The 27530-nt window shown below is 34.1% G+C and overlaps 2 protein-coding genes across 9 annotated transcripts in view; one reads left to right on the top strand and one right to left on the bottom strand.

The window, feature by feature from the left end:
• Positions 1 to 27530, bottom strand: part of LOC149800080 (uncharacterized) — a 153955-nt gene that overhangs the window by 42442 nt on the left and 83983 nt on the right. For 2 of the 8 annotated variants that reach the window (XM_089959648.1, XM_089959643.1), the window contains exon 1: positions 6184 to 6317. The exons of 2 other annotated variants lie outside the window; for them this stretch is intronic. Coding sequence is in view for 4 of the 6 variants with exons in the window: in XM_089959640.1 (XP_089815766.1) it covers positions 7173 to 7244 (72 nt within the window). In the remaining 2 variants the exon portion in view is untranslated. Of the gene's footprint in view, positions 1 to 6183; positions 6318 to 7172; positions 7337 to 11130; positions 11294 to 27530 lie in introns of those variants that run through there. 4 more of the 8 variants (XM_089959641.1, XM_089959647.1, XM_089959640.1 and 1 more) reach the window with 4 other exon arrangements.
• LOC149800081 (G2/mitotic-specific cyclin-B3-like) overlaps positions 11417 to 27530 on the top strand; it is a 56386-nt gene continuing 40272 nt past the window's right edge. The window contains exons 1-4 of the mRNA XM_089959649.1: positions 11417 to 11510; positions 16525 to 16583; positions 17895 to 18119; positions 26076 to 26326. Coding sequence (XP_089815775.1) covers positions 16548 to 16583; positions 17895 to 18119; positions 26076 to 26326 — 512 coding nt within the window. The 5' untranslated portion in view covers positions 11417 to 11510; positions 16525 to 16547. The remainder of the gene's footprint in view (positions 11511 to 16524; positions 16584 to 17894; positions 18120 to 26075; positions 26327 to 27530) is intronic.

Here is a 27530-nt window from a genome sequence, read left to right on the forward strand (position 1 = left end):
ATTTCAGAACCTTGGCTTAGGTGGCGCTCTACAGTTTCGTATTTTGCATAGGGTTAGGATTTTAAAGAAAAAGAATTTCCCTGGCTTTTCTCACTGGTATTACTGGCTATTTAAAAAAGACCTTGTATATCTTAGGTATAATTCAAAGAACCTTTAATTCCCTTTATTTTGGTGTATGATTGATGGGTGTACTATGAGTTATAGAGTATACAGCTTGGCCTTACTTCAGATGTGTACTTTTCAAAAAAGTGCTAGCTCTACTTGGTCATTTTCACTTCCTGAACTTCAGAGGTAAATTGTATAAAAAAGAGCCAATAACTTATTTTTACATTTTATATATTTGGCAATTCATTCATTGCACTTTCAGAAGCTGGTATTGTCTAGTCTGGCAAAATTCATTTTCTCTATTTTAATAGCTGCTATGTATAGTGTACTTTATACTAATTCAGGCTGATTTTTTAACACAAGAGAGCAGTCATTTTAGTTAGCAGTGTGCTTAAATCATGTAAAATTTCCAAAAGTACAATATCCAAAGAAATATCATTTACATTACATTTATGTAGCATAGAGGTATGCCAACATTCTCTCCACTGTTCATGTTTTAAATGCGAACTACTTCGCCTTACATACGTCACTCTCTCAAAAGTACATATTAACTGGTGAGCGCCCCCTTAGCAAAGATGCAGAAGACCAAACTTGTTAATCTCCCATGACATATATACTTCACCTGGTGTAACTTTGAGAGTAGAGTGTAAATTGTATGATGGACTGCATGTACATCTCAAAATATTCTCTAAGATTTAACATGCTTTTACAATCCCTGATAAATTCCTCTTTAGTCTATAAAGCAGTTATATAATTAAAAAAAATAACAAGAGTCTGTTGATGGGATTGACACTCTGCTGTCCAAAAAGAATTTCCTGGAATTCAAGACAAGACTATTTCATCTTTTAACTACTGAATGTAAACCCACCTATTATATTTCTGATCAGTAACAAGATTTTCAAAATGAGCTGCTTTGGCAGCCATATTGGATGAAAGATCAGTACCATTTTTATTCAAGACCAACAAAATATCGGAAGTCTTTTCATAACAAACCCATGTCAATTATGTCCATACATCTAGGGGATGTAGCAGTAAAAAGATTTTCAAAATGTCTTGTATGGTGGCCAAATTAGAGGACAGATTGGTACCACTTAAATTTTGAATGAACCAAATATAATAAAGTGTCTGATGTCAATGTAACTTTCCGCTGCAAAGATGTAGTGATAGGATGGTGGCCTTGTTGAATGAATGTCATGATTTTCAAGATGACTACTGTAGCAGCCATATTGGAGGTCAGATCCAATTCATTTTCATTTGGGACCAACTAAACATGATGACTCCCAGTGAAAACCTCATGTCAATAGGACTTTCCATTCAGAATATAAAAAGATTTCCAAAGTGGCTACCTATTTTTTTTTAAGACCAACTAGACAATTTGGAAAATGAATAAATCCTGAAATTGTATTGCTTGTAATGTCAATAATATATAACAACAATACACAGATAAATCCAAATTTAAATTATAATAATTGTCAGAAAAGCAGTTACTTGACAGAAAATGGATCTGATAAACTGAGGTCACTAGGTTAACTTCCTTCATCCAAACTTATCAACTGATCACAATGACGTATGATGCAAAATCTGCACCTGCTGTCATTTTGCAAGTTTATCTTGTTTAGTAACAACTATGATGATGTACCACTGTTCTCATGAAAGAAAAAATTGTCTTTTGAGTGATATAGAAGGTTAGTATAGTGCTGCACACAGTCAAAATTTATAAAGACAAGTATACTAACCCTGCAGCCCCTACAAAAAGACTGGAGATATGTGTGAATTTGTCATGTGTACAATCTAAAGACCATTTGGAAATGAAACATAATGACCAAAATTTAACTGACAGCAAGCTATCAGCTACAACTGATATTTAGCAGTCCTAATGAGAACTACATAAACATCTCTAAATCTGGGTCAAGTTCGTTTATCAAAGTTACAAAAAAAAAGGAAAACATAAGTGGTCCTATTATAAAGTGTGCATCTTGTCCTCAAAGTCTGTACTATGAGAAATATTTTACCTTAACATAGATTAAAGTGATTAATATGAATTTGAAAAATTTCATTTAGAAGGGGATGTCAATAATAGTACAATAGTAACATACAGTTACATACAATAGTAGCACACACAGTTACATACAATAGTAACATACACAATAGTAATATACACGGTTACATACAATAGTAACATACACAGTTGGAATAGACAAGAAAGCAGCAAAGTTTTCATTGCTGGTACTGCATTCAACAAACTTAGGGACCAGCCATCTTTGGCATGTATTGGTGAAATAAATTATTTTGAGATTAAGAATAAAAAATATTCTGGTTCCAAAAAAATCTCAGATCTACACTCCCCCATTAAATGGTTAGTCCCTTTGTTGATATAAAAAAATTGTCTGAAGAGTTATGCATAGAAAATGAAAATACTCCACAGCATTGTATGTGCTCATTTACAAGACAAGTACAATAATGCACTGGCAGCTCTGTTTCTGTGCAGTTAGCTAAAAGTGATATGGCTGATCAAGATTTAGTGTTTGCAATTTAACTCAGCTTATAACTGAGTACATACAGTACCTAATCTAATAAAGATAAAAAGTAACACACTGATCCATCATTATAAATTATCGCAGTATATAGTACAGTCCATTAAATATTTGTATTACAATGAATCTTATTCAGTACTGAATGTAGGTAAATACTTAACTTACCTCATTGTAAGGTAACCATGTTAATAACAAAACAAACAATTGCACTTGAAAACATCATACTACTGAGGGAGTACTATATAATGTTGGTCATTTACTTCAATGTAAGGCAACCTTTCTCATAACAAAGTATACTTTATGGCTCAAGTAAAACATATTATATTAAGGGAGTACAACATACAGATTATGAACCTACCTCAATGCAGGCAACCTTACTCATTACAAAGTATGCTTTATGGCTCCCTTAAACAGTGTTATATTAAGGAAGTGTGTGTGTATGATTTGGATTTTTAAGTTTATAGTGATGTCTAGTACTGGGGCATCATGCCACAGACACGTAGCATGATGTCCCCTCCATTCACATTATCCTGACACCAGGCTGACCAGTCCTTACATTAACTTCTTAATGCTGAACACCAAGCAAGGCAGCTGTTAGTAACATTTTTGTAAGTCTTTGGTATGACTCGGCTGGGGATCAAACCCATGACTTCCAGCATCTGAGGCAGACACTCTAACCACTAGGCCACTGGAGTGGTCTATATTAAGGGAGCACAATATACAGATACTGAACCTACCTCAATGTAAGGCAACCTTACTCATTACAAAGTATACTTTATGGCTCAAGTAAAACATTATATTAAGGGAGTACAACATACAGATAATGAACCTACCTCAATGTAAGACAACCATACTTATTACAAAGTATGCTTCATGGCTCCTTTAAACAGCGCTATATTAATGAAGCATGATATACAGCTACTGAATCTACCTCAACGTCAGGCTACCTTACCCAGCACAAAGTATGCTTCATGGCTCCCTTAAAGTGTTATATTAAGGGAGCACAAGATTGCAAAGTTTGGAGAAAAAAAACCCGTCGTAATGAACCTGTCCATAGAAAAGGATACAAACTTTTATGATACTAAATATACCCCAGAGTAAAGCAACCTCATTCACATCGGTTCACCTTTATGGTTCTTGTGAATGGCATTATATTAAGGGCACAACACAACTAATTTGCATAATCATTAGCAGTTACAGAAAACTTTCAATAATGTGAATCATCTGGATACTCCTTCATTTAAAACTCCCATCTATTTAGAAATAATATAATTTAAAATCATGACCCAGCCTGGTTGCTGGTGAAGCAGTCAGTTAACATATAAAAAAAATATATGTATTACTTTTTCCACAAAATAATCCTGTGATAGTTTTCTGCTTTATTTTCTATTTATATAAATTCCATTAAAAACATTTCAGGAAGACTTGTTAAAATAATGGTTACTTGTGTTATTATAACACATTTAACATTCAAAATGGCACTTTTCACCAATTCTAGGCTGATGGACTGTGGCATTTAACAAACTGTTATGCCAATTTTAGACTGATATACTGTGGCAGGCAAGTGTGTAGTGATCATATGAAAACTAAATAAAAGGGACACATTTTACATTCAGACATTCTGAAATGATCCTACATTTGGTTATTTTGCACTATTCTGTGTATCTGAACTAGTGATTCTGGCGTACGAAGATGATCTTAAGGGTTTTCAGGGGTGGGGTGGGGCATTAGGTGTATAAAATAAATCACCTAAGTCAATATAGATGATTTTTTTTTTTACAAGCACCTAACATTTCTCCTACCTACAGTCTACATTATGCACATAGAAAACTCTCTTTCTCTCTGTGTATAAAATAAATCCATTATTCCTTAAAACCTTTTCAAACCAAATAAAGCTTTTGTCGAGCTTGTTACCAGTTAAATGCAAAGTATAATTACATCCAGAGCTATTAATGATGGGTGCATTATCACAATTTGCTTGGCAGGGTCTTAGACAAAATAACTTGTGGAGAAAACAGAGCAAATCTCAAAGCAAGGTACAGTGTCATAATTTCATACAAAAGTTTTCAGAGATACAATTCTTAAGATAATTGTTTGCTTAAGATAATTGTTTGACTCAATTTGTTTTAAATGCTATATGAATCATGTATGCTTAGAATTGATCAATATTAGGTTTGTAGTATGTCTATGCCGATGAATTCTCTGTGCTACATCTCACTGATGGACTCTAGTCCAACATACCTATCTGACCTCACCCATGTGTACACACCAGCAAGATACTTCCGCTCCTCTTCTGACAATCGTATACTCATTATTCCCACTATATAAATAAAGTCATATGGACAGCGTTCTTTTGCATACCAGGGCCCAGCTACGTGGAATGAATTGCCCACTGAACTTAAGACACAAAGACACAGTGATCACATTCAAGAGTGCTCTCAAAACTCACTTATTTCGACTGCAAGAACAAACTTAAAGACCTAATAATGTTTCCTACCTTAAATATTCTCAGCATGTTTGCTAATTTCATGGTGTTTGTGTTTGTAATCATATCATTATATATATTTCTTATAGTTGTTGTCTAATGTTGCAAAGTTCTTAGAGCTTCTAATGATTAGGTGCTACACAAAGTCCTCATTATTATTATTATTATTATTATATACTGCTGAGCCATTAATACACAGTAATCAACCTAAGATAATACAAAACCGAAACTTACACCACGTGTTAATCTCATATTATTACTAATTGCATCTTGTTGTATCCTGAACAGATGTGTATTGATAGAAAAGACAACAATTTCCTCAAAAAAGACAAAGAGATTAATCATGTATACATGCATATAAGATGAAAAGATTTCATTATTAAGCCCTTCATTACATTTTTTTGTAAGGTTGGAAAAATTGCACAGCCCCCCCCCCCCCCCATTTACCAATAAATAAATGTACAATTTCAAGGTTAGTATATTTCCACTTAGCAGTTTAGGTGATATAACAACAAAGAGATTGGTTGATGGACTGACAGATATATATATATATATATATATATATATATATATATATATATATACACACACACAGAGTGGTTGGGGACCATCTTGCAAAGTATTTTATAATATCTCCATGTATTTACTATGACATGGATACTGTATCAAATCAAACATTTTTTCCATGTGTTTTGTTTACCTTTCGTATGTCTATATAAAAGTGCCTTTAAAATCCACAAAAATAAAAACTTGTATCTCTATCTTTTCATTTCTATGCATTTGATTGATGTGTTTACTATGCAAACTAGGTCAAACTGCTTTGTGAAAATAACATGAAAAACTGGGGATGGGTGTGCCATCCAGGGTCAGCAATCATGGCAGGAGAGGACAGCCTCACTTGACAAGTCTAAAGAATGGTATTCAGTTTCATGCTAGCTTGAAATTGCATCCCTGATGAAAACAGAAAGTCTTAAATCTGGCAGTCTGAGAGCCTTAAGCCTAGTGTTAATGTATGATAAACATGTTCATCTGTCTGTCTGTCTGATTTGTTTTTCCTACCTTAGTCTGATAGAATAAATTCCATCTTTGTCATATACATGCTGCCCACACCACTAAATAAGTGTCAGTGCTTCCATGGCCAAGTTTAAAATAGACTGATGACACATGAAATTCACAAGCATAGTTAGAAAAATAATTGGGGGCATTCCTCTAATTGAAAGCATAGACCAGTCTGGCGTGGCTGTGCACTTGAACCCAAGTGCACTTCATTAGAGGTTATGATATAAACAATTGTTTTCTGTCAAATCTATGGCCTTATTTTTAAGACCTGAAAGGACAGAAAATGAAACAAAACACTTGAAATATCTGTTTATTCAAAATCTATCAGAAAAAGCCTGATGTTCTCAGTTCAACTATGATCAATAAAAAATGAATTATTCAGGACAATTTCCAAAATCAAATATTAATTATTCAGAATGTTTTCTATCTATGTTATTATCATTATAGTCATTATTATTATCATTATAGTCGTTATTATTATCATTATAGTCGTCATTTTGTTTGACTGCAGAATTCAATTATTTTGTCAGTGGGACCAAGCCCTTAATGGCAGACAGAAAGATAGAGAGCATGATGGAAATCTTAGATCTCTCCTTTTATCCAAAGAATTTGGTCTGTCTTTACAGATGAGACCGCTTTGGTGGCATAGTGGTTAGAGCATCTGCCTCAAATTAGGAGGTCACAGGTTCAAACCCCAGTCATGTCATACCAAAGACTTGTAAAAATGGTACCAACAGCTTCTTAATGATCACAAAGCACTCAGCATTAAGAGGTTAGTGTTACAACTGGTGGGCATGGTTTCAGGATTATGTGACTAGGTGGGATATGATGCTACCAGACATCACTATAAACTGCCACAATGCGGACATCATAGTGATAGGACTGAATTTTTTAAAAAGCTATCTTAAAAATCCGAATCTTACACAACCACACTGAGATACACTGTCTTTGCAGTTGTCTATCTCCTCATCTGTATTGTTTTCTCCTACCTGGATTAACTGAGTCAAATCAGATTCATTCATATCTGTAGTCCACTTCTGGTCCTGCACGTAAAGTACCATAGACTTAGGTATTAATCCAAATTATTCACTGAATCATTGTTTAATACAAAAGACAGTGATCACTGACCACTCTCACTATTACGGTTATGTATTGACAGGACAATTCAAGGCCCACATTTAACAACTAAACCTTAAATACTTTAACCCCTTTTCTTAATACCATATCTATCCAGATTAAAGTTCACTTATATCATCACACTTGTATGTCACAGAAAAAGAGCAGAAGAGCTCTAGCAGTTAAGACTTTCTTTTAATTATTCTAAGAAAGTCAGAAAATATATAAAATAATTAAATAATCTCTTGTATGAATTACTATTTCAGAGAATTTGCTCACGACAGGTCTATCACAAATTAGCAGCATTTATTGAAGTAATTTTATCATACTATGCAATAAATTACTTAAGCATCATTACATGTAAATCTATGCAATGCATTACTTAAGTATCATTACATATAAATCTATGCAATGCATTACTTAAGTATCATTACATGTAAATCTATGCAATGCATTACTTAAGTATCATTATATGTAAATCCATGCAAATGCTACAACAAGTATTTACTCTTGTTTTAAAGTCGTTATGATGCCAAATTATTGTCACTATTTCATATACTTTTATTAATATTATTATTAAATTTCTTTTTTTTATAAGGAGTTATGGTTTCTCAGTGGTTAAGTTGCTGGATTCACAGCAAATTGGGTGTGGGTTCAACTCCTGCCACTGGCCCAGCCAGGGTTGGCTACCATGTTGTGTCCTTGGACAGGCATTTTACTTCAATTGCCTCAGCACAAAATAACCTAGATGTGTTGCTGTGCTGTAAATGAATATAGCCATCCCAATTTTCCAGCCTAAGACTTTCATTAAAATAATTATAGTGCAGCACTAAGCAGGCACATATTGCTCACACTAACTTATAATCATGCAAGTAATACCTGACTGGAGACTGATATAGGTAACTGATAATATGGGAAAGTACATGACACCAATTGATTAGATGATACTGGGATACTATTTAATCAGATGGTTGGATGGTTAGTACTATTAGATTTAATATAATGTTTCAGCACTTCATAGGTTACATATTGTGACCATGGCCAGTATATTTGGTGGAGGGAGAACCCAGGTAGAACCACCTACCCATGGGAAGCTACTGGCAAATTTTCTCACATACACAATTGGTCAAACTGAGATGTGTGGGTGATCTATAAAGCTGACCACCTGCTGAACCAGGTCCACTGGATGGAATGATTAAAGAAATCAGCACCACTCTGACAACATAACCAACAAGATAGTCTTAGTGTCTTTGGTGCTTAATTTTCTTGAAACATTTCCTGTAGTAAAATAAACTGCAAAAACCTGCTTTGATTTGCAGGCTGACATGTCAAAAATGAGTCCAGTTTTGCTTCTACTTCAATATTATGTGCAAAACAATGGCACTAAAGTTGTAGTTGCTTATCTTTGCTGATTGTTTTTTTTCTAATTTTTTTCTTCAAAACCCTTGCTCCATTATTTCAATTAGTTGGGGTGGGGTGGGGTGGGGTAAGAAGATGAGATTAAACACTACTATAGAAAAGCCTGAACACTCCCCACTTTTCACAGGCATGTACAATTCAAGCCTGAATGTTTTGTAACAAATTAGAAACATAGTAAAATAAAACTATAGATGCTTCCCGATAAGGTCACTAGCAGACAATATTCTGTCCATTTTACCTGGATGATGGGCAACATGGCAGTTTCTCCTATATACGATCACTAAAATTTACCATTTTTAACAAGGCACACTGAAGGAAAGACAACTTATAAATTACAAATATAGATACTAACAGAAAGCTTGATTTGCATTCTGTTTATATATGCAATTTTCATAAAGGTCTCTTGAGAATCTTGAGAAACTCCAAGATCCTAAATTAGCAACAAAAATATTTTCAGACCTGTTCACAAAACAAATGGAGTACAAAAATTCTTGGTCATAGCCTGTGACCTTGAACTTCATACCATGGATGATCACTGAATATGACTTGATGAAAATGTCTTTTTTAATTATTGTATTAATCCTGGATGAAAATAAATTCTCTGATTAACAGTCAAGAAATAGCAAACTAAAGTGTTTATAAGACCCATATTTGCTTTGTCCAATTGGATGCCAAAATCTGTAAATTCCAGGGGGGGGGGGGGGGGATAGGTATCCCTAGCATGTGTCTGATCTATAACTTTCATTATCTGTTCCAACTTTCTCTCTCTCATTATCCCTAGCATGTGTCTCCTCTACAGCTTTCAGAGTTGTCATCATCGTCATACAACTTTCAGTCATCATCATCATCAACCCAATTCTGTCTCTTTCACTATTCTCATCTACAACTTTCAGTTATCATCATCATCTGTTCAGACCGCTCCAGTGGCCTAGTGGTAAGAGCATCCACCTCGGATGTGGGTGGTCGTGGGTTTGATCCCTGGTCGAGTCATACCAAAAACTTACAAAAATGGTACTAACAGCTGCCTCACTTAGTGCTCAGCATTAAGAGGTTAGAGTTAAAGATGTAGATGAGACACATGCTAGAAAGTTGAAACAGATAAATACTCAATAAATAGCAGACCAAACAGATCTTACTTCTTCAGTCCTCATGTCATAGGCAACTATTCTCTGTATTACACATTCACCAACACTCCATTTCATGCTTGATTTCAGTGGGATGTATTTCTAACACCCGACTAAATATGGGATAACTGACTAAACAAACTGTCAGTGCTCTTTCCTCAACCATTCTTAAAATGTACAATAGTAAGTGTCCAGTGTAAACAAGATTACCTGAGTTATCCTGAATAGTGACCTTTCAAGTAAACAGTTATTACTCTACTTGTAAACAATAAAAGACAATTTAGTATTTTTAACCTCAGTGTCTTAAACTACCGTATGTACCTGCTAATATGTAGAGTCAAAATGAAGAAAAAAAACACCAAAAGATTATGATCTACCAAAGAATAATTAACCTTACAGACCAAGGGTATATCTTATTTGTTCTACTGATAACTCCTAACAAACTGCACAGACCCATTATGTGCAGTTTACAGTTTGCCATGTCTTGTGTGCGAGTACATGACGGTCCTCTAGTTTATTGTAACTCCGTGACTTCAACTTTTGCCAACCATAGGCATTGAATTAATAAGGTGAAAAAATATCCAAACAAAGAAACATAAAAACAACAACAATAAGTTTTCAATGAAAAAGAGATATGCGTCAGGCGAGAAGATAATTGTATTATTCATCATATCACAATATTTGAATTTTTAACTAAGCTCCTGACTGTTATGCTTGAAATGAACTCTATTTCATCTTTTGTACGTCTGTTTTATTCGTTACATTTTTTATACAAACTCTGAATATTGCAGACGTTGCAGATAATCCTAGTACCGAAAAGTCCATTCACATGTGTTAATAATACTTTATACGTTTAATACTGGTTTGTTTCGAGAAAAAAGTACAAGTTTTTTAACCACTTACAATTTGAATCTTTTATCTAAAGTTACACGTTTTTTAAAGATAGGCCAAAAAGTATTTTTTAAAACAAAAAACCTAGCTTTACAAAAAATTATATTTGTCCCGGTTTGGTAAGTTTTTGCCGAGCCAATGTAAGTGCAACACATAAATATAAGGTCAGCCTTACACTGTGACATTAGAAAATAATTTTTTTAATTACATATTCATTTAATTGCCATCTGATATTTTGCTTGTGCATGACTTTTCGTGTACATTACGAAAACGTCTATTTTGAATGATATTTGTGAATTATTAAATTCACACTCAGAACGAAATAACGCTTCCAGCATGCTGACCGTGCATCTGACAAACCCCTAAAATGTTAATGGAATGCTCCACCTACACCTACCTCTGAGTTTGAACTTGAGTATAAAAGCACAATTATATCACCGTTTCCGCTTACAGACATGTTTAAGCCTGTGAAATGATATTACTCAGTGGTTCAAAATAATTCATCTGAGCAAAGAAATCTATCATATTTGCAAAATTATCATTATGGTCCACATTCTCAAAAGTTGGTTGGATCTGTCTGGTTGTAGTTCCGGTGTATTGTTTTGAGCATCGAGCAGTTGATTGGTTGAGGTGGGTCTTTTTCAACGAATCAAATTACACATTCGAGTAAGCGAGCTATTTTCAAACTAGGATTGATGGAATGGCGTAATGTTTATTATTGTGGTCCTGGCATGAAACATGTGCAGCGTCAGTATTTGATGTAAAATACTTTGAAAGGTAAAAATTACGACTTCATAGTTTTTTCTAATTAAACCCTCATACACTTTTCATACGAGAGATCCATAAATTGTGCTGAATTACATACGATTTTGTGAAACTAGTTTCTTCATGTAAAAAAAAAAAGACACCCAGTTAAGGAAACCATTAATACTTTCTTCATTAGTCTATATCGTATACTATATTTGTTGCTAATTTACATGCTTTATTTATAGCAATGAAAGGGAAACATAAGATTCCAGTGGTTTGTAGAACCAGTTGCTGCACCCTATCCCAATAAACAATTCACAGAGGGTGTAATTTCCATTTGTGAAATACTAGCCCGGCATGGTCACCAATTTAATATTTTTTTCGTTCTTTGCAGAACGTATGCTACATATATGACAAAAATTTCACTAGGATTTTAAAATTAGGAGTCCATGACTCCTAACTTGGTAAAAATCCGAGTCCCACCAGCAATAGCTGCAGTCCCTTCCCAGAAACATGTTGAAGTGGCTAAACGTCCATTAAAATGCCAGGAATAAAAAGGCACAACACTTTGTTGGTTTTATTTATATGTAATCATTATTCTATAAAATAATCTATGTATTAAAATTGATATGTATAAATATCATATTAATTAACTTCAATATCGTTCACTTTTGTCTATATCGCATTTCACTAAATTTTCCGATGCTTGCCTTTGGATCATATTCCTCCACACAGTGGTACCTCTTCTTTGACTTGCATCATTTGTGTTAACGTCTCGTGTTTTATTCTCGACCTTCCCTTAGTCTTGATTTTATTCTGCACACTGAAACCTCTCTTTCATGCCATGGATGTCACTGGTGACACAAACACAATCACAGCTAGGACTGCAGAGTCTGGAAATATCTGTACTCTTGAAGTAGAGTTGTACAGGCTTCTGTCAGTGTGCAGTTCAATGATTTTATGACTACCTAGCAAGTAGATGGTCTCAAGATGTCTCATGCCTAGAAAAAATGTGGAACTTTGCAGTTTAAAAGAACCAGCAGTTGCCACCAAGTTTAATTTTCCACATTTTTGTACACCACTGGCAGCTCATGTTTGTCAATCAGAATGAATTTTGTAAATCCAAGGTAAGTTTTTATTCCAAACGTTAAGCCAGGCATCACACACTTTCTTAACTTGGCTACTTGTCCCATCCGTGCTATCATTTCTAGGAACTTTAACAGAGTTCTGAATCTCATTAAAGTCATATTTTCCGTTTAACCCCAAAATACTTATCAAAATTTGCAAAAGGCATTTTGTTCAAGTCTTAATGTGCCTTGATTTCGAGGTGGCATGCACTATTTATATTGTTACAGTTTGAAACAGACACAATAACAGGGATCACGCTGGGATCACGCAGTGTCGCAAAATGTGCTTTTCACCCCTAATTAGCGATAAAATATACCATCTGGAGATATTTTTGGTGGCAACATTTTTGTATGATAGAAACTGTTTATAGTGTCTGGCCTTGGTACTTTATGCTGTACTATAACCAAAATAGCCATGCAACTGACTGGCTACAATCGACCACCTCTGAACGCGAGAATGGGAAATGACTACAGCCGATGAGAAGAAAGCAATTTTTAAACAAATGTAACAGAAAAAATAATATTCCTGCAGCTTCAAAGAAAAGTGATTACCTTTTAATCAAAGGAAGTCAGCAACAACAATAAAATTGTTTAATTTTTCATAAGGATTGGAACATATTTATTGTGCAGATAACTTTACTGTTTGCAACAAAAAAGTGTGTATTGAGGATTTAAACTTAAACAATTACAGATTTTGACCATTAAATAATGTGTGTGTATGTATATGTATATATATATATACACCACCAATTCTGCGATACATCATTTCTGTAAACATTTGTTATTTTGGTTCAAAAATCCATTTTTTATCAAGAAAGAATGATCATACTTTAATCGAGGAAAGTTATATTCATAAAGTGTACAAAAATATCCCTCATTTTGACTCAAAAAGCACATGAGATTTATTAATGTCAACATGAAGACCCACTCCATCACCTTCAACCGGTAACCCAGAAAATCCGATGTACTATGTATCTTTTAGAATCATGCAAATGAATACATTATATAAAAGATGGAAATGTATACCTTAATTCAAAACTGCATTTTAATCCAAGTTTTCAATTTTTTATGAAGTTTTCCCACACATACAAAATTGTTTGGTACCCAATGTGTCAACTTGTCGCTATAACATAAATTCTTAAGAAATTTTGCAGCATATAGTCTGTTTCTAAATTCTTTAGTTTTAGTAATTTTTCCCCATAAACAACACAATGTAAACACATTGCATCCTATTCATTGTTGTTTCTCTTCCACGTAATGTTATTTTTTATAAAATGTTTAACTTTACTAACTTTTTTACAAGAGCGGTTTAGTTTACTTACTATCTCTTGCCATTTATTGGCATTTTTATGTTGAATTTTGTAAAAGCTATAAACCTGACCTAATTACTTTACAGAACTGCTGACAGAAACAGTCCAAAGTAATGCATTTCATATCTATAGCCCAGTGGATAAATGCTACATCTTTTCAAAGCTGTGCACAGAATAGACCGACATATCGCGAGTCATGAAAACATGGGGTTTGGTATCCCGTGTGTCCAAAATTAATATTATTTTGAACAGAATATTCTGGTGATAATTGCCTCTTTTCAAATGGTAAGCATTGCTGTATTTTATTTTGTCAATCGGTCAAATTCAATATGTGTTTTGCTTGAATATTGGAGATGGAAAACTTAGGTACGCAGAAATGTAGACAGCATTGTACACACATACATACCTTGCACAACAACGGTATCCTGATTGAAAATGATTTGGAAATTTGCCTCTTGGATACATATCTGCGGCATGAAGCCCCAGTGCTAGATATCATAATAAGTTGTTACACTGCAGATATCTTAATGATATGACTGATTTTTTGTTAAAGCTACGTTAAAAATCCAAATCACATGCACAAACACGTAATTTAACATTGATTATGCCATATGTATTTATTGCAGAGTGTAATTAATGACCTTCTAAAATAAGTATGATTGGGCAAAAAAAATATAGTTTCTGGTTGGCCCGCCATCACTTTTTTCTTTGCCTTCCCTGGCACTATTTCCCACATGGTAAAAAAAATAACATTAAATATATTTTTTTGTGCCTTGTATGAGCATTCAAATAAAGTGAATAATTGCCATTTAAAGGTATGTGTAGTTGAATTCTAAAAATAACCTGTGTGACTTTGACCTTACAAACATCAATCAAACAGTCTAAGGCACACCAGTCTGAACTGTGCACAGACAGTTGAACCTTTTGCAAAAAGAAGTAGGTAAGTTGGGGATTTGTAGTAAATAAGGGCAGGGACACAAAATATGGGCCCATTAAGACCCCCCCCCCCCACTTTTACCCTTCTGCACATGGCGTGAGTAAGAGGCAATGACAAACAATGTTTCTAACAACTTGGCGTCAGGCTTGCATATGCACGAGCAAAAGAGCAATGATAAACAACAGTTCCAACACAACTGGCATTGGGCTAAAAGAATATCGCTTGGAATCAGATGTATATGGATGTATTCAGAAATAGCCAGCAAAATGTGTTTCCTACTCCCATTTCAGGCAAAAATGGGGAAAAATTCCAGGGGTTAATGAGTAAATCTTACTGACAGCTATTATAATGGCATACTGTACCTTGCTGTAGCTTTCATTGGCTGCACATCTTTTAGCTCATATGACTTTATGTAAACATGAACAATTTGGTATCAATCCAGAATCAATTGCTCCAGTGGCCTAGAGGTTAGAGTGTCCACTTTGGATGCAAGATGTCATGGGTTCTATTCCTGGCTGAGTCATACTAAAGACTTACAAAAATGGTACTAACAGCTGCCTCGCTAGGCGCTCAGCGTTAAGAGGTTAGTGTTGTGACTGGTCGGCCTGGTGTCAGGATAAATTGACTGGGTGGGACATCATGCTAATCATCTGCAACATGATGCCCAAATGCTAGGCATTACTATAAACTGCCACACTGCAGACATTGTACCAATATGACTGAAAAATTGTTAAATCTATGTTAAAAATCCAATTCACACACACTCAAGTGAGTCATTGCAATTAATTTAATGAAAGGCACTATAAGGACATTTGTGTCAATTTTCAGTATGAAATGATTTAATGATAGTCTTGAGTCTTTAATTTTAAACTGAATATGCAGAGAATCAATTGTCCACATGCGATATTGCATTGAATTTATACAGGACCTTTTTATATTTATATTTAATGACAAAATGAGTGTAGTGACCGCATTAAAGTAGTTGTTGACTTGTGAGTTTACAAAATAATTCTTGATTGGTATGTAATTAAAAAAACAGTCAAGATAATTAAAGTTCAAATGAGAGTGGAGGGCTTCAATTTAAGTCTGCCAATGACTTTGAGGGAATTATTTTCCTAGAGACAAGTGGAATGTGATCATCCTTGTAATGTAAAGACTATTTCAACATGGTATGACCAACTTTAGTCTTCCAGATTTGTTAAGAAATACTTGAACAAGTTAAAAATGAGTCTTCCAATCTTGACAGAACGAGAATTCAGTTAATTTAGAGAAGGTCAATGAATGTCATTTTTGTTTAAAGTATAATTCATAGCAGACTATATTAGAAAAGGGAATTCCTGTACAGACTGGCTATTGGTGCAAGTCCTTGTGAGTAGCATTCTGTATTATATTTCTTTGTTCCTGACTTTTGGTAGTAAACTAGTACAAGTATAGCATTGTACCAGTTTTACCAACAATGCCTTGCATAAAATTACCATATCAACCCGCAGCATACATTTTACTTTAGATTATTTTCATTGTTTTATTTCTATACTTTTTCATGGAACATGGTAAACCAACTTGCAAGTTCAGGTCTTAAGGAGTAGGACAGATGTGTTCTCCCCCTTTCAAAACATAAACACACTCACAGCCATGTTAGTAAGCTAACGATAAATTGTTGTATTTTGCAGAAACAATATTCCTGTCCATAAAAATGATGAACATTAGAAGAACCAAGTCTCAACACAAGGTAACGAAGTTCATTGTCCACCATCTCAAGGTGCTGAAACATGCGAAATATGAAGTGCTAAAATGAATACCATAATTTGAAATTTTGAAAATTTCAGAGATCTCACTAGGATTTTAAAACTTGGAGTCCAGAACTCACCACCAAATGTTGTAGTCCCCTCTCAGAAGTAAGTAGGTGGTCTCTAGGTGTCTCTTGCATAAAAAATGTGGAACTTCACAGACTGGAGAATCCAGTAGTTATTGAGTTTAATTTTTCACATTCTTTTTACACCACTGACATATAGCTCTTGTTTGTCTATCAGAGTGAGACTGAATTTTGTCAGTTCAAGGAAAGGTCTTATTCCAAACACTAAGCTAGGCATCACACACTTTCTTACACTTGGTTTCTGTCCATCTGTACTGTCAGTTCTAGCAACTGTTGCACTCTCCTGAATTTCATTACAATTTTCATCAATTTGCCATCTAACCTCAAAATACTTATCCAGATATGCTAACAATAGATAGAAATACATAATTTGCTTCAGCCATGAATGATTGAAATGCCATTTGTATCAATACACAGAAAAACCAGTAATTCCATACAAGCTGGTCAGTAGACAGGTAGTCCTCCATGTTGGTCCTGGAGTTATGGAAGAATAAATTTTTGATACAGGGCTGAGGATTATGAGAACCATTGCATGCTGAAGGTAAAAATGACCAAAAGTAGCCACAAAAAATGAAAAAGTCCTTGCATTTTTTATAGAAATAATCTATTCTCAGTTGGTCATGGCAACATTGAAGAAATGGCCTGTCATCAATCCACCCAGTTTCAGCATGTATCAGATGAGTGGTATTTGCACAGTATATTAATGTGAATGTTGTTGAAATCATTTGTGTACATAATGAATTGTGTAATCTTATGAACATTTCGAGATATGTGAAAATTTACCAAGTTCACAGATGCAGATATCATTCACAGTGCTTGGCAAAATGATCTATATCAGATGGCCAAGAATAGTGTGATACGAAATGTAAACCTATTCATGTTCAATTATAATTTTATATATTTGAATAATATATGATGCCCACCTCTTCTTCAGAAACATGGGAAAATAAGAAAGCAAAGCAGAGAACACAAACTTTTGATTTTTTTTTGTTTAATGCAGTTACTTAAAAACACTGCACTGATATGATGCAGTTTCCCTGTCAGGTAAAATATTACTACTAGTTTGGTCAAGTTGGTTGATGTTATAATATTTTTCTTCTTCAGTTAAGTATTACCGCTGAAACTATCAGCATGTAAAGACTGGTAATTGTCATCTATTTATTGTAGCCACTTGAGCCTGAACAAGCACAGCCCAGTCAGGTGAAAAGCTCTACCCAGATTCCCATCAAAATTCCGACTACCTCCCAGAACACTTCAAGGACCACCACTACATCTCAGGTTTTGGTCCAGGTCAACAACAACATCAACAACAACATAATTGGCAAAAGACAGGGTGACAGTCTGCAGGATCCAACACAAAAGAGACGAGCTGCATTTGGGGACCTCACAAATGTAAATTCTAGTTTGGTTTATGATCTCTGTTTTTCCACCACTGTTCTTGAAGGTACCTTCGTATTTACCTATATACTCGCTTACAAATCAAACTTAATTGCAAACAACATAAACCCTGATCTGCTGTCAAATAATATGCAAGCAGATCAGGGTCTGTGTTATTTTCCTTGCTTGAATTTTTGCTATAATTCCCAGCTAATGTCTCTTCCTGAGAATATTATAGAGCACTTTTGTATTTCCAGAGAAGAATCATTTGAATTAAATAATTGTATCCCAAATCAAACACAAAACACAATGTCCATGACTTAGACCAAAATAAATATGTTTACTTCTTTTGATAATAATCCTAATATTGTTTACAGAACATAAAAAAATCAATGATTCCTTTCAGCAGACAATGAACTTGATTTTGGACAAGATAAGCTACAAAATACAATTTTACGTAACCCATAATGTATAATCAATTTTACAAAATACAATTTTACATAACCCATAATGTATAATCAATTTTACAAAATACAATTTTTCATAACCCATAATGTATAATGAATTTCACAAAATACAATTTTACATAACCCATAATGTATAATGAATTTTACAAAATACAATTTTACATAACCCATAATGTAGAATGAATTTTACAAAATAACAAAAAAGCAAATTAAACAAGATGGATGTGACTTATAGGTGAGTATCTCTTTTATTGTATTTTTTTATTTTTTCACTGTTGACATCTCAAAATTTATATTACAGGAATTTTAAGCACCAATTCTAGATATTTTCATTGAAATTTGATAAGAAATTTATTTTGGTTTCAAGATAAATCGTGCAAACATGTTTTGTGCTCTTGTGGTCATAGACCAGAAGAGCTTCTGGTATGTCCTGTTGTCTGATGTCCATACAAAGCATTTGTTTATTATCACTACCCTTTCCTGGAGGATTGCCATGACACTTCAAGTACAAGTTCTTGCAGGGTTAATAAGGTCTTTGACAGTATGGGAAAAATGAAATAAACCCAAACATTTTAATTTTTTACCATAATCACAAATAAAATTGTTCAAAATTGTTAGATTTATATGTAGTCCGTTTTCCTGGTTTCTTTCTTTTGATGACCTATTCAGTTTCATTTCATCATTAAACAGTATTGTAGTATTTTGCATTTGTTGTTTTCTTGTATAACAATACTTGTATAAAAAATGTTCGTGAAAATAGTTCTTGGGAATCTGTTTGTGCTCTTTGAATTTATCTTTCAGAATTCTGTATGAACTCTGTCTTGCTAGCATCTAGTTGGTCCTAATTGAAAATGGTGATGCTTATGTATCCAATGTGGCCACCACAGCTACCATCTTAAAATCTTATTACTACTGGTAATGTCAAAATAAAGGTTTTCAATAAAAGAATTCTGATGATGTCTTCTTTGTCATAAATGAAAATAGTGGTAATCTTACATCAAAAAATATATCTGCCATGGTATCTGATTTGAAAATCTTGTTATTTAAGGTTGTCAGAGATGGCTTCAGAACTCAGCAGTTAAAAAGAATAAATGGTTTTATCTTTAACTGCTGGAAATTCTTTTTGGATAGTGGAGCATCATTTCCTGTTGGGAAGTGATGACTGTAAGGATATGGAGGCATACCCTCCCATCTGCTGGTGGGATCTAGTCACCCACAGTTCCTGACAGGTTTTGTTACTATTGTAACTCATCAGAGGGAGTTGATCTGGTTGATACATTTGTTTAATTAATTGCTTGATCTTGTCAGTGAGAGGTTTACAATGCAGCCAGTATTGCTACATGTCAGTTATGTGACAATTGTATTGACCAAACCTATTGCAGAATCCAGGTTTCAAATGATTCTATTGTCTTGCATCTGTGATTCGGCTAAATAGTAGGTAAAACATAATTATAGAAAACTATCTTTTAAAAAGGGATTTATTAACAAAGAATTGGCTTGAAAACTCTATTAAATTTTTATTTAGATTACAAACACATTTTTGTTTACTATATTGTAGATAACAGACATGTTTTTTCTTCGTTTTAAAGTGGAATTCCACTTTTGTCCTGACGAATCAGATTTTTCTCAATATAGTCCACTTTTTATATCATCTCTGATATGATTTTTTTTAAAACTCTGTCCTGTCCCATTTCGTAATGACCATTGTAAATTATTCGTTCCATATATTAGTTAGCACACGACTCGTAATGAGTATTCAGATTGGTCAGAGGTTTAAAATTCATCCAGTGAATCTTCATGTAATGGAAACTGATGGCAATGGAAAGAAGAATCATGCTTGCAAAACATGGCATCCCTAGTTGCTGAGAGAGAGTGTGACACAAAAAGTTTAGATAAAGGTTTAAAAAAAAACATGGAAATAGGAATGGCTGGAGTGAAAATTCGGAAATTCAGTTTGTCAGTTTATAAGAAAACTGAATGCTAGATGACTGGCATTTTGTGACCTCTGCTCTATGGTAATCATGGTTGGAAGCGTTTGGAACAGCACCTACAAAAGAAACTGCATATGGAAAAATTGAAGTTCAGAAGGTATCTAGAAAAAGTGCACTTAATTACTATAAGAAGAAAGATTTCTTGCATGAGAGAACAGATGTAGCTCTGTCAGAACATACACACTGCATGTCGCCACTTCAAGCACCAGCTTGAAAGGAAAAATGGTCTAATTGAGAAGGAAAATAAACGATTGCACATTGAGCCCAAAAATTCAGTGGTGACAAAAAGGAAGGCTAAAGAAATCTTTGCCAAAGTCATAAAAAGAGCTCGAATGGCAACAGGTTGTGTCCATTGGTGAAAAAGACAAGTGAATGTATGGGATTATTTGTATATAGTTGACATACTTGATTGCTTATTTGCTATGAAAAGAGAGAAGTATAAAATATTTGCTGCAAAATTTGACAAATTATTGTGACAGTAATGATGTGAACACTGACATGCATATGAAATAACTTCAGCATCAATAGTGTTAGAGAACAAATTCATGTGACTATGAATATTGTGAACTTACAGAAGTAAAGTTGAACATATTTGGTAAGTTTATTAGTTTTTCAAATGATTATTTTGGTTTATTTTATGATAATAAGGAGCAGTTTTTTTATGAGTGTAAAATGCGTTTTTGGCTGGGGGGCCTTTGGAGCCCTGCATCTCCAGATCTGGGGCACTGCCTCTCAAGACCCAATTGGGGGAGGACCCACAAACTCCCCTTAAAAAATTTTCAGCTTTTTTTTAATGGAAGACCAAAATCATGTCTGAGATAAACAAAGTTAGATATTTTAATACCGGTACTAACCAGGAGAGATTTTTCTATAGTGTTTGGAATTGAACCATGGTATATTTTATTGTGTTTTTTGAGGTCTTACTTTTTTATTACATTGTTGTGTTTAAATATTGTTACTGCACATAGAACCTATTGATTTTGATGTGTAACGGCTGTGATGCATACAACATAACCACTAAAAAGACAATGACAGTCATTGAAGCAAAATGTTTCCTCAAAAGAGTTAAATACGCTTCTCGAAAATGAATATTGGACCAGAATATCAGAGTTTTCATTTCATGCTCTGATGTGAGTTGTATAAAGTTTTTGAAAAGTTTGGATGAAATTAATGTTGATAATTTTCTCCAATGAAAAAAGGCAAAATTTGACAAACATTATCAAACTTTACTTGTTTGTACAAAGTATTTTGTGGTAATTTCATAAGGAACATTTTGAGGTCGTTGTGTTATTTTAATCCAACATCATGAAAGGTAATACATTCTTGAAAATCATTCAGAAATAGTCCTGATTGTCAAACATTTCTTAAAACAATGGTTGAATATGATTTAGCAATACTGTACTGCTGAGTTTATACCTTGATTGTATGAACATAAATTTTGTTTTGATTTAAAACAAATCTGCTATTGCTTTGGATGATATTTATAAATACCATACAACTTACCTACCCAGTGCAAGCTTGATACTAAAATGGACAGAAATCATGAAAGTATTGTGTTGCAGTTTCATAGCTAGATATCAATTTCTTAATGATATTTGCATTTACAGTGGCATAATTCAGTAATTTTGAAGTGGGTAGATTTTCCTTTCAACGAGTGATCGCAAATCTTTATGAGGAAGGCCCCCCAGAAGTTAAATGTTATGTCATTGACAGTTTCAAGACTGAAACTTTATTGATACGTTGTCATAACAAACTGAAGATGGTCTAAGTGTGGTCTTCCATAAAAAGAACGTTAATGATTTACTATTTTCAGTATTTCCCACCCAAGTGGCTGAGTGGTCTAAAGCGCTCACCGTTCTGGATCACTGCCATCTCACCTCTGTCTGCGTGGGTTCGAGTCCAAGGCTTGGCTAGCGTGGGTATGTGGGAAAGCTTGCCAGTAGCTTCTCGTGGGTCGGTGGTTCTTCCCTGGGTTTTCCAGGGTTCTTTCTCCGCCAATTATACTGGCCGCCATGTATAGCCTATCTTGTGCTGGAAAATGGCGTTAAACCCTGGAACAACAACAACAACCAACTTCACATAGTGCATACTATTGTAATCTCTTGATAAAAGCACATAAGGTCCAGACAATAGATTGATTGCAATTGGGCATGGAATGATTTCAGAAAAAAACATTCTTGGGTCACTGTCCCTAGAATTTTGAATTTCAAAATGACCATTATTTGTGAATTTTTCATGCACAGGCTGATGCTTTCATTAAAAATGTAAACTTTGTTGCAATTTTGCAATGATCCACTATAAAAAAATAATAAAAACCAAAATCAGTGGTTCAGATACAATTTTGGTTGTGTTTTTGTAGTGAAGCTACAATGTAATACATTAATAATTAAAGTCAGATGATGACTTTGGTTTAAATTTTAAAAAAAAGTTTAAAGATTAAAAAAGATCTTCTTTTATATTGTCAATTTTGGTGTTAATTTGATGATCTTAAAAAAAGAAATTACATTGTCATCTATGGAATTACTGCTGACAAATTCATTCAAGAATCTAGAACAACAAGTGAAAAATTTAACTTTAGTTGCCCAGTATGAATAAAATTAAGTTCAGTGGATGTATCCAGGTCCATTACTAATAATATTAACCAGTTTATCCAATATTTCATCACAAAAACATATGCAAAGAAGCCGTCTGCCATGGAAGATCCTACCAGTTTTCAACTGTAACCTGTTGTTAGGGTTGATTTTTAGTTATAACTGGTAAACCAAAATAAGAAACATTTTAGTATATGTAGAAACTTTCAATAATATTTCATCCTCCTTTTAAAAATCTGACATGAAAATGTGCAGTGTATAAAGTGGCTTGTTTTTTCAAAATTAATTTTGTTTAATACCCACTTCACTCTACATTTGTCAGCCTTGCCTATACTAGTTGGAGATATATAACTTTGTCCAGATATTAGGGTCCATCTTGGACCCTCTCTTGCAACCCCTTGATTAAATGCACTTACAAGCAATGCGAAGCTTTTCTTTAGTAATCTACCAATGGGGTAAAAGGCAAAATTACAGTTGTGATCTAGTAACACGTGTAACGGATATCAGTGGAATTAAGGGTAAAGTGCTGGAAGACAAAATTTGCTTTCTTTTGGTATATTTCAAAATAAAAATTGTGGACCACAAACAGAAACTGGGGGATGCTAGGTGGCCCTAATTACTATAGCAGAATCATTGGGGGGGTGGCACATAAACTAGAATTGTTTGAATTCTTCTGGCCAAATTAGCAATATTTTTAGGGTGTCCTTGAGTAACTCTCAAGATTAGTTTTGACTAGAATAGATTAATAAATATGAAAGTAGATGGAAATTGTGACCGTTGAAATTCTTTCAGATGCAAGTTACTGACAATTTCCTTGTGAAAAGTAAACTAATACTTATTAAAATATCTCCTGTCATCTTTGCTTGGTGTGAAAATGTATAAAGGAAACATCAGTCTTGAGAAATGCAGATGTTGTTCTAGGGTTTAACGCCATTTTTCAGCACAAGATAGGCTATACATGGCGGCCAGTATAACTGGTGGAGGAAGAACCCTGGAAACCCCAGGAAAGAACCACCGACCCACGAGAAGCTACTGGCAGGCTTTCACACATACCCACGCTAGCTGAGCCTTGGCAGATGATCTGGTGTAAGAATAATGCTGACCAATGTATGAAAATTTGTTTCTGTTTATACCTCCTATGGTTTATTATATGATCATACATCTGATTCAGATGTTATGGGAAAGTTGCAAGATAGAAGCTGATTTTGGTTTTAAAAGCTTACTTGTTTAATTCCATTTAGTACTGATCATCTGTGAATGTTGTGATTTTACTTTTATTACACTTTTTTGTTTATGTAGAATGTTAGTAAGTACCTGAGGACCTCAAACAAGATGAGATACACCTGTATTCTGGTTGAGCTTTATTTAATGAAGGTTGCTCAGTTAGAATACATCTTGGTTACACTAAAAAATTATACTTATTTGCTTCAATTTATGATTGATGGTTGAGAAAGGGCAGATCACATTTTTAAGATGCTGGTTCAGGGCTGAGCAAATCCCATAGTCCGATGTCCCGGACTAGTCATTTTTGAAGTCGGACAAGTAAAATTTTCCAAGTCGCTAGTCTGGGACAAGTGCTTTTTACAAAAGTCGGGCTAGTCCTTATTTTCATGCTTTATAGTATCTACCTTTATTTGGCCAATCATACTGAATACTTGACTCTACCCCTCTTCGTGTATACCTTTACATTATGTTACCGCTTGACTGCTTATTGGGCTAAGCGACCAAATTGTCGGTAAATCAAAACACGTCAAACAAAAGAAAGCCAGTATGGTCAATTAGCAGTGTTGTAAGTGGTTTCGTTGCAATGAGTTTATTCAATCTAGATCATAACGAGCGGCTCACTATGATTTTAATCCAGCGAGTCAGTGTAACGAAATTAATGAAAGGTACTTTACCAACATCAGTGTTGGTTTCCTTTATGAACTGATTAAATGACAGTAATGATTCTTTAATTTATAATTGATTATACAGATGATTAACTTCCATGTGCGATATTGTGTTTGAAGCGAAACAATTACGCTAATTAATGAGCTGTTCAGTTCCTATTTAAAAGGGAAACTTGACGTTATGATCACTTTAGAAGTAGTTGTCAAGCAAGCTGATAGTTACTCTGTGGATAAAAATGAGTTTGTTAAATTATTTTCACAAGGAAGGTAATAACGGTGATTCGGAGAAAGTAAATTTATTTAAAAATGGAGGGATAAAAAGTAAGACAGATACTGAGTGTGCGGTAGTTCTTTCTGAGTGTGAACGATGATTTAGTTCAATGAACTTAATCAAGACTTCTTTAAGGAATTTGTTAAACCAAAGGAGTTTACAAATGCTAATGAACATTTCTGCAAATGGACCAGAGCTTGAGGACTTTAACCCAGACACAGCTATCAACTGCTGGCTTAGTACTGGTGCAGGTGGCAGACATATACATGGAGATATTTTCAAATCCATCAGCTAAAACATATATACATGAACCTGAAGAAGCCAGATGTATAACAACCAATGTTTTTGAAAAATTAAATTCTTTTAAGAAATAATTATGTTGTATATTATTATTTTTTTATTTTTCTTTGGATTAAGTACAAACGTCTCATCAAATCTCTGCAAGTGATTACCATTTTGGGAACAGTGACAAGTAAGGTGGGACTAGTGAAGAGAAAGGTGGGACTAGTGAATTTTCTGAAACCACTTGTCCTGGACTTGTGGTTTTAAAAAATTTGCTCAGCCCTGCTGGTTATTTGGGCAAGTAGCATTTTAAGTGGATTCAGCATTATGGACAGTGTAGGATGAGTAAAATTGATGCAGGATGAGTAAAAGTTCCAAGTCACAACTAAAGCCCATATAAAATTAGTTTGTATAGGTGCAATTATGAGGATTTGTGTATTTACTAATTTGTTTCTAATAATCTAAAGTGTTTATTTTAAGGCCTTCAAAGAGCAGAATGTTGTCAAGGATCCATTAAAAAAAGGCAAGGTTATAGTGAAAACGGGCACCACAAAGGTTGGCAAGAAGAAAACTGTGACAGCCAAATCAGGTGGACAGGAAAAGGCTGACGTTATAACAGATGAAAGCCTTTGTTCCTCGCAAGGTCTCATCAAAAGTTCACAAGAGTCTGTCAAGAGTTCTGAAGACTCTTGCGGTTCTCAAGAATCTCTGGTCTCTAATTCACAAGAGAGGTATTTATTGCATGCCCAACTTGTTTGAAAGCAGTTGCCTGTAATTTTACATTGGAATCCTCAACTTTGCTCATGAATTCTTGTATACTTTTGGAAATAATTTCTTATTGGTTTTTATAAATAGGTATCATAGAGGAAGATACATGAACTACACACAGACCCTTAGTATTTTAAGAGTCCTAAAGATAATTTTTTTCATTGGTTACATGCCTGAATAAAAGATTAGATTCTGAATGTCTAAACTCACTGTTATTTCCAAGAATAAATTATAAAATGTAGTAAATTCCTGTGTTAAGATCTTGACAAGATGTAATTTCTTTGTGATAGAGTGTTAACAAGCTCTTGACAAGATGTGATTTCTTTGTGATAGAGAGTGTTGACAAGATCTTGACAAGACATAATTTCTTTGTATAAGTCAGTGTTAACAAGATCTTGACAAGATGTAATTTCTTTGTGTATATCACAGAGAGACCACAACAGTAATTATTATTGCATTCTCATACATACAAATATCATTCATATTGTAGGCAATCTAAACCTGTTATTCTTATTATAATAATGTAATACAGGTACATTTTATGTTCTTCATATTAGAAGTGTCATTTACAACTATTATGATTCAAATAAAAAAAGGTCCATTGAACACTTCACACATATAAAAGTGGTGTTGAATTAACAGTATTAGGTTTTCATTCTTTGAATTTGTGTAATTGTCATACCTAGACTCCTAAGAGTAGGGGTCATTATGGTCCCATGTTCTCCAACTTTGGGAGACAGACAACATTCGAGAGGGACAAACTAGATATGAAGAGCTCAAGCATCCCATAACAACATACATGTTTGGATGTGGTTGAAGTTATATGAGCATCCACCTCAAATGTGGGAGGTTGTGGGTTCGATCCAAAGCCAAGTCATACCAAAGACTTACAGAAATGGTACTAATAACTGCCTCGCTTGATGCCCCATTGCTAGACATCGCTATAAACTGCAGACATCATAGTTAAGAATCCAAATCATACACACGCACAAGTCAAATGAACTGTTGAACCATGGAGTTTTCAGTTTTTGGATCTTGTTCACATTTAACTTTTGTAAACCCACCAGTATTTATTATAATAATTCCCAGATTTTGAAAATTATTTTTACTTTCAAACTAATAATTCATTAATTAAATGACAAATGTTTTATTTCTGCAGGTTTTACA

This window comes from Sinohyriopsis cumingii, chromosome 5, assembly GCF_028554795.1.
Source record: "Sinohyriopsis cumingii isolate HCF-2022 chromosome 5, ASM2855479v2, whole genome shotgun sequence".
Lineage (NCBI taxonomy): Eukaryota > Metazoa > Mollusca > Bivalvia > Unionida > Unionidae > Sinohyriopsis > Sinohyriopsis cumingii.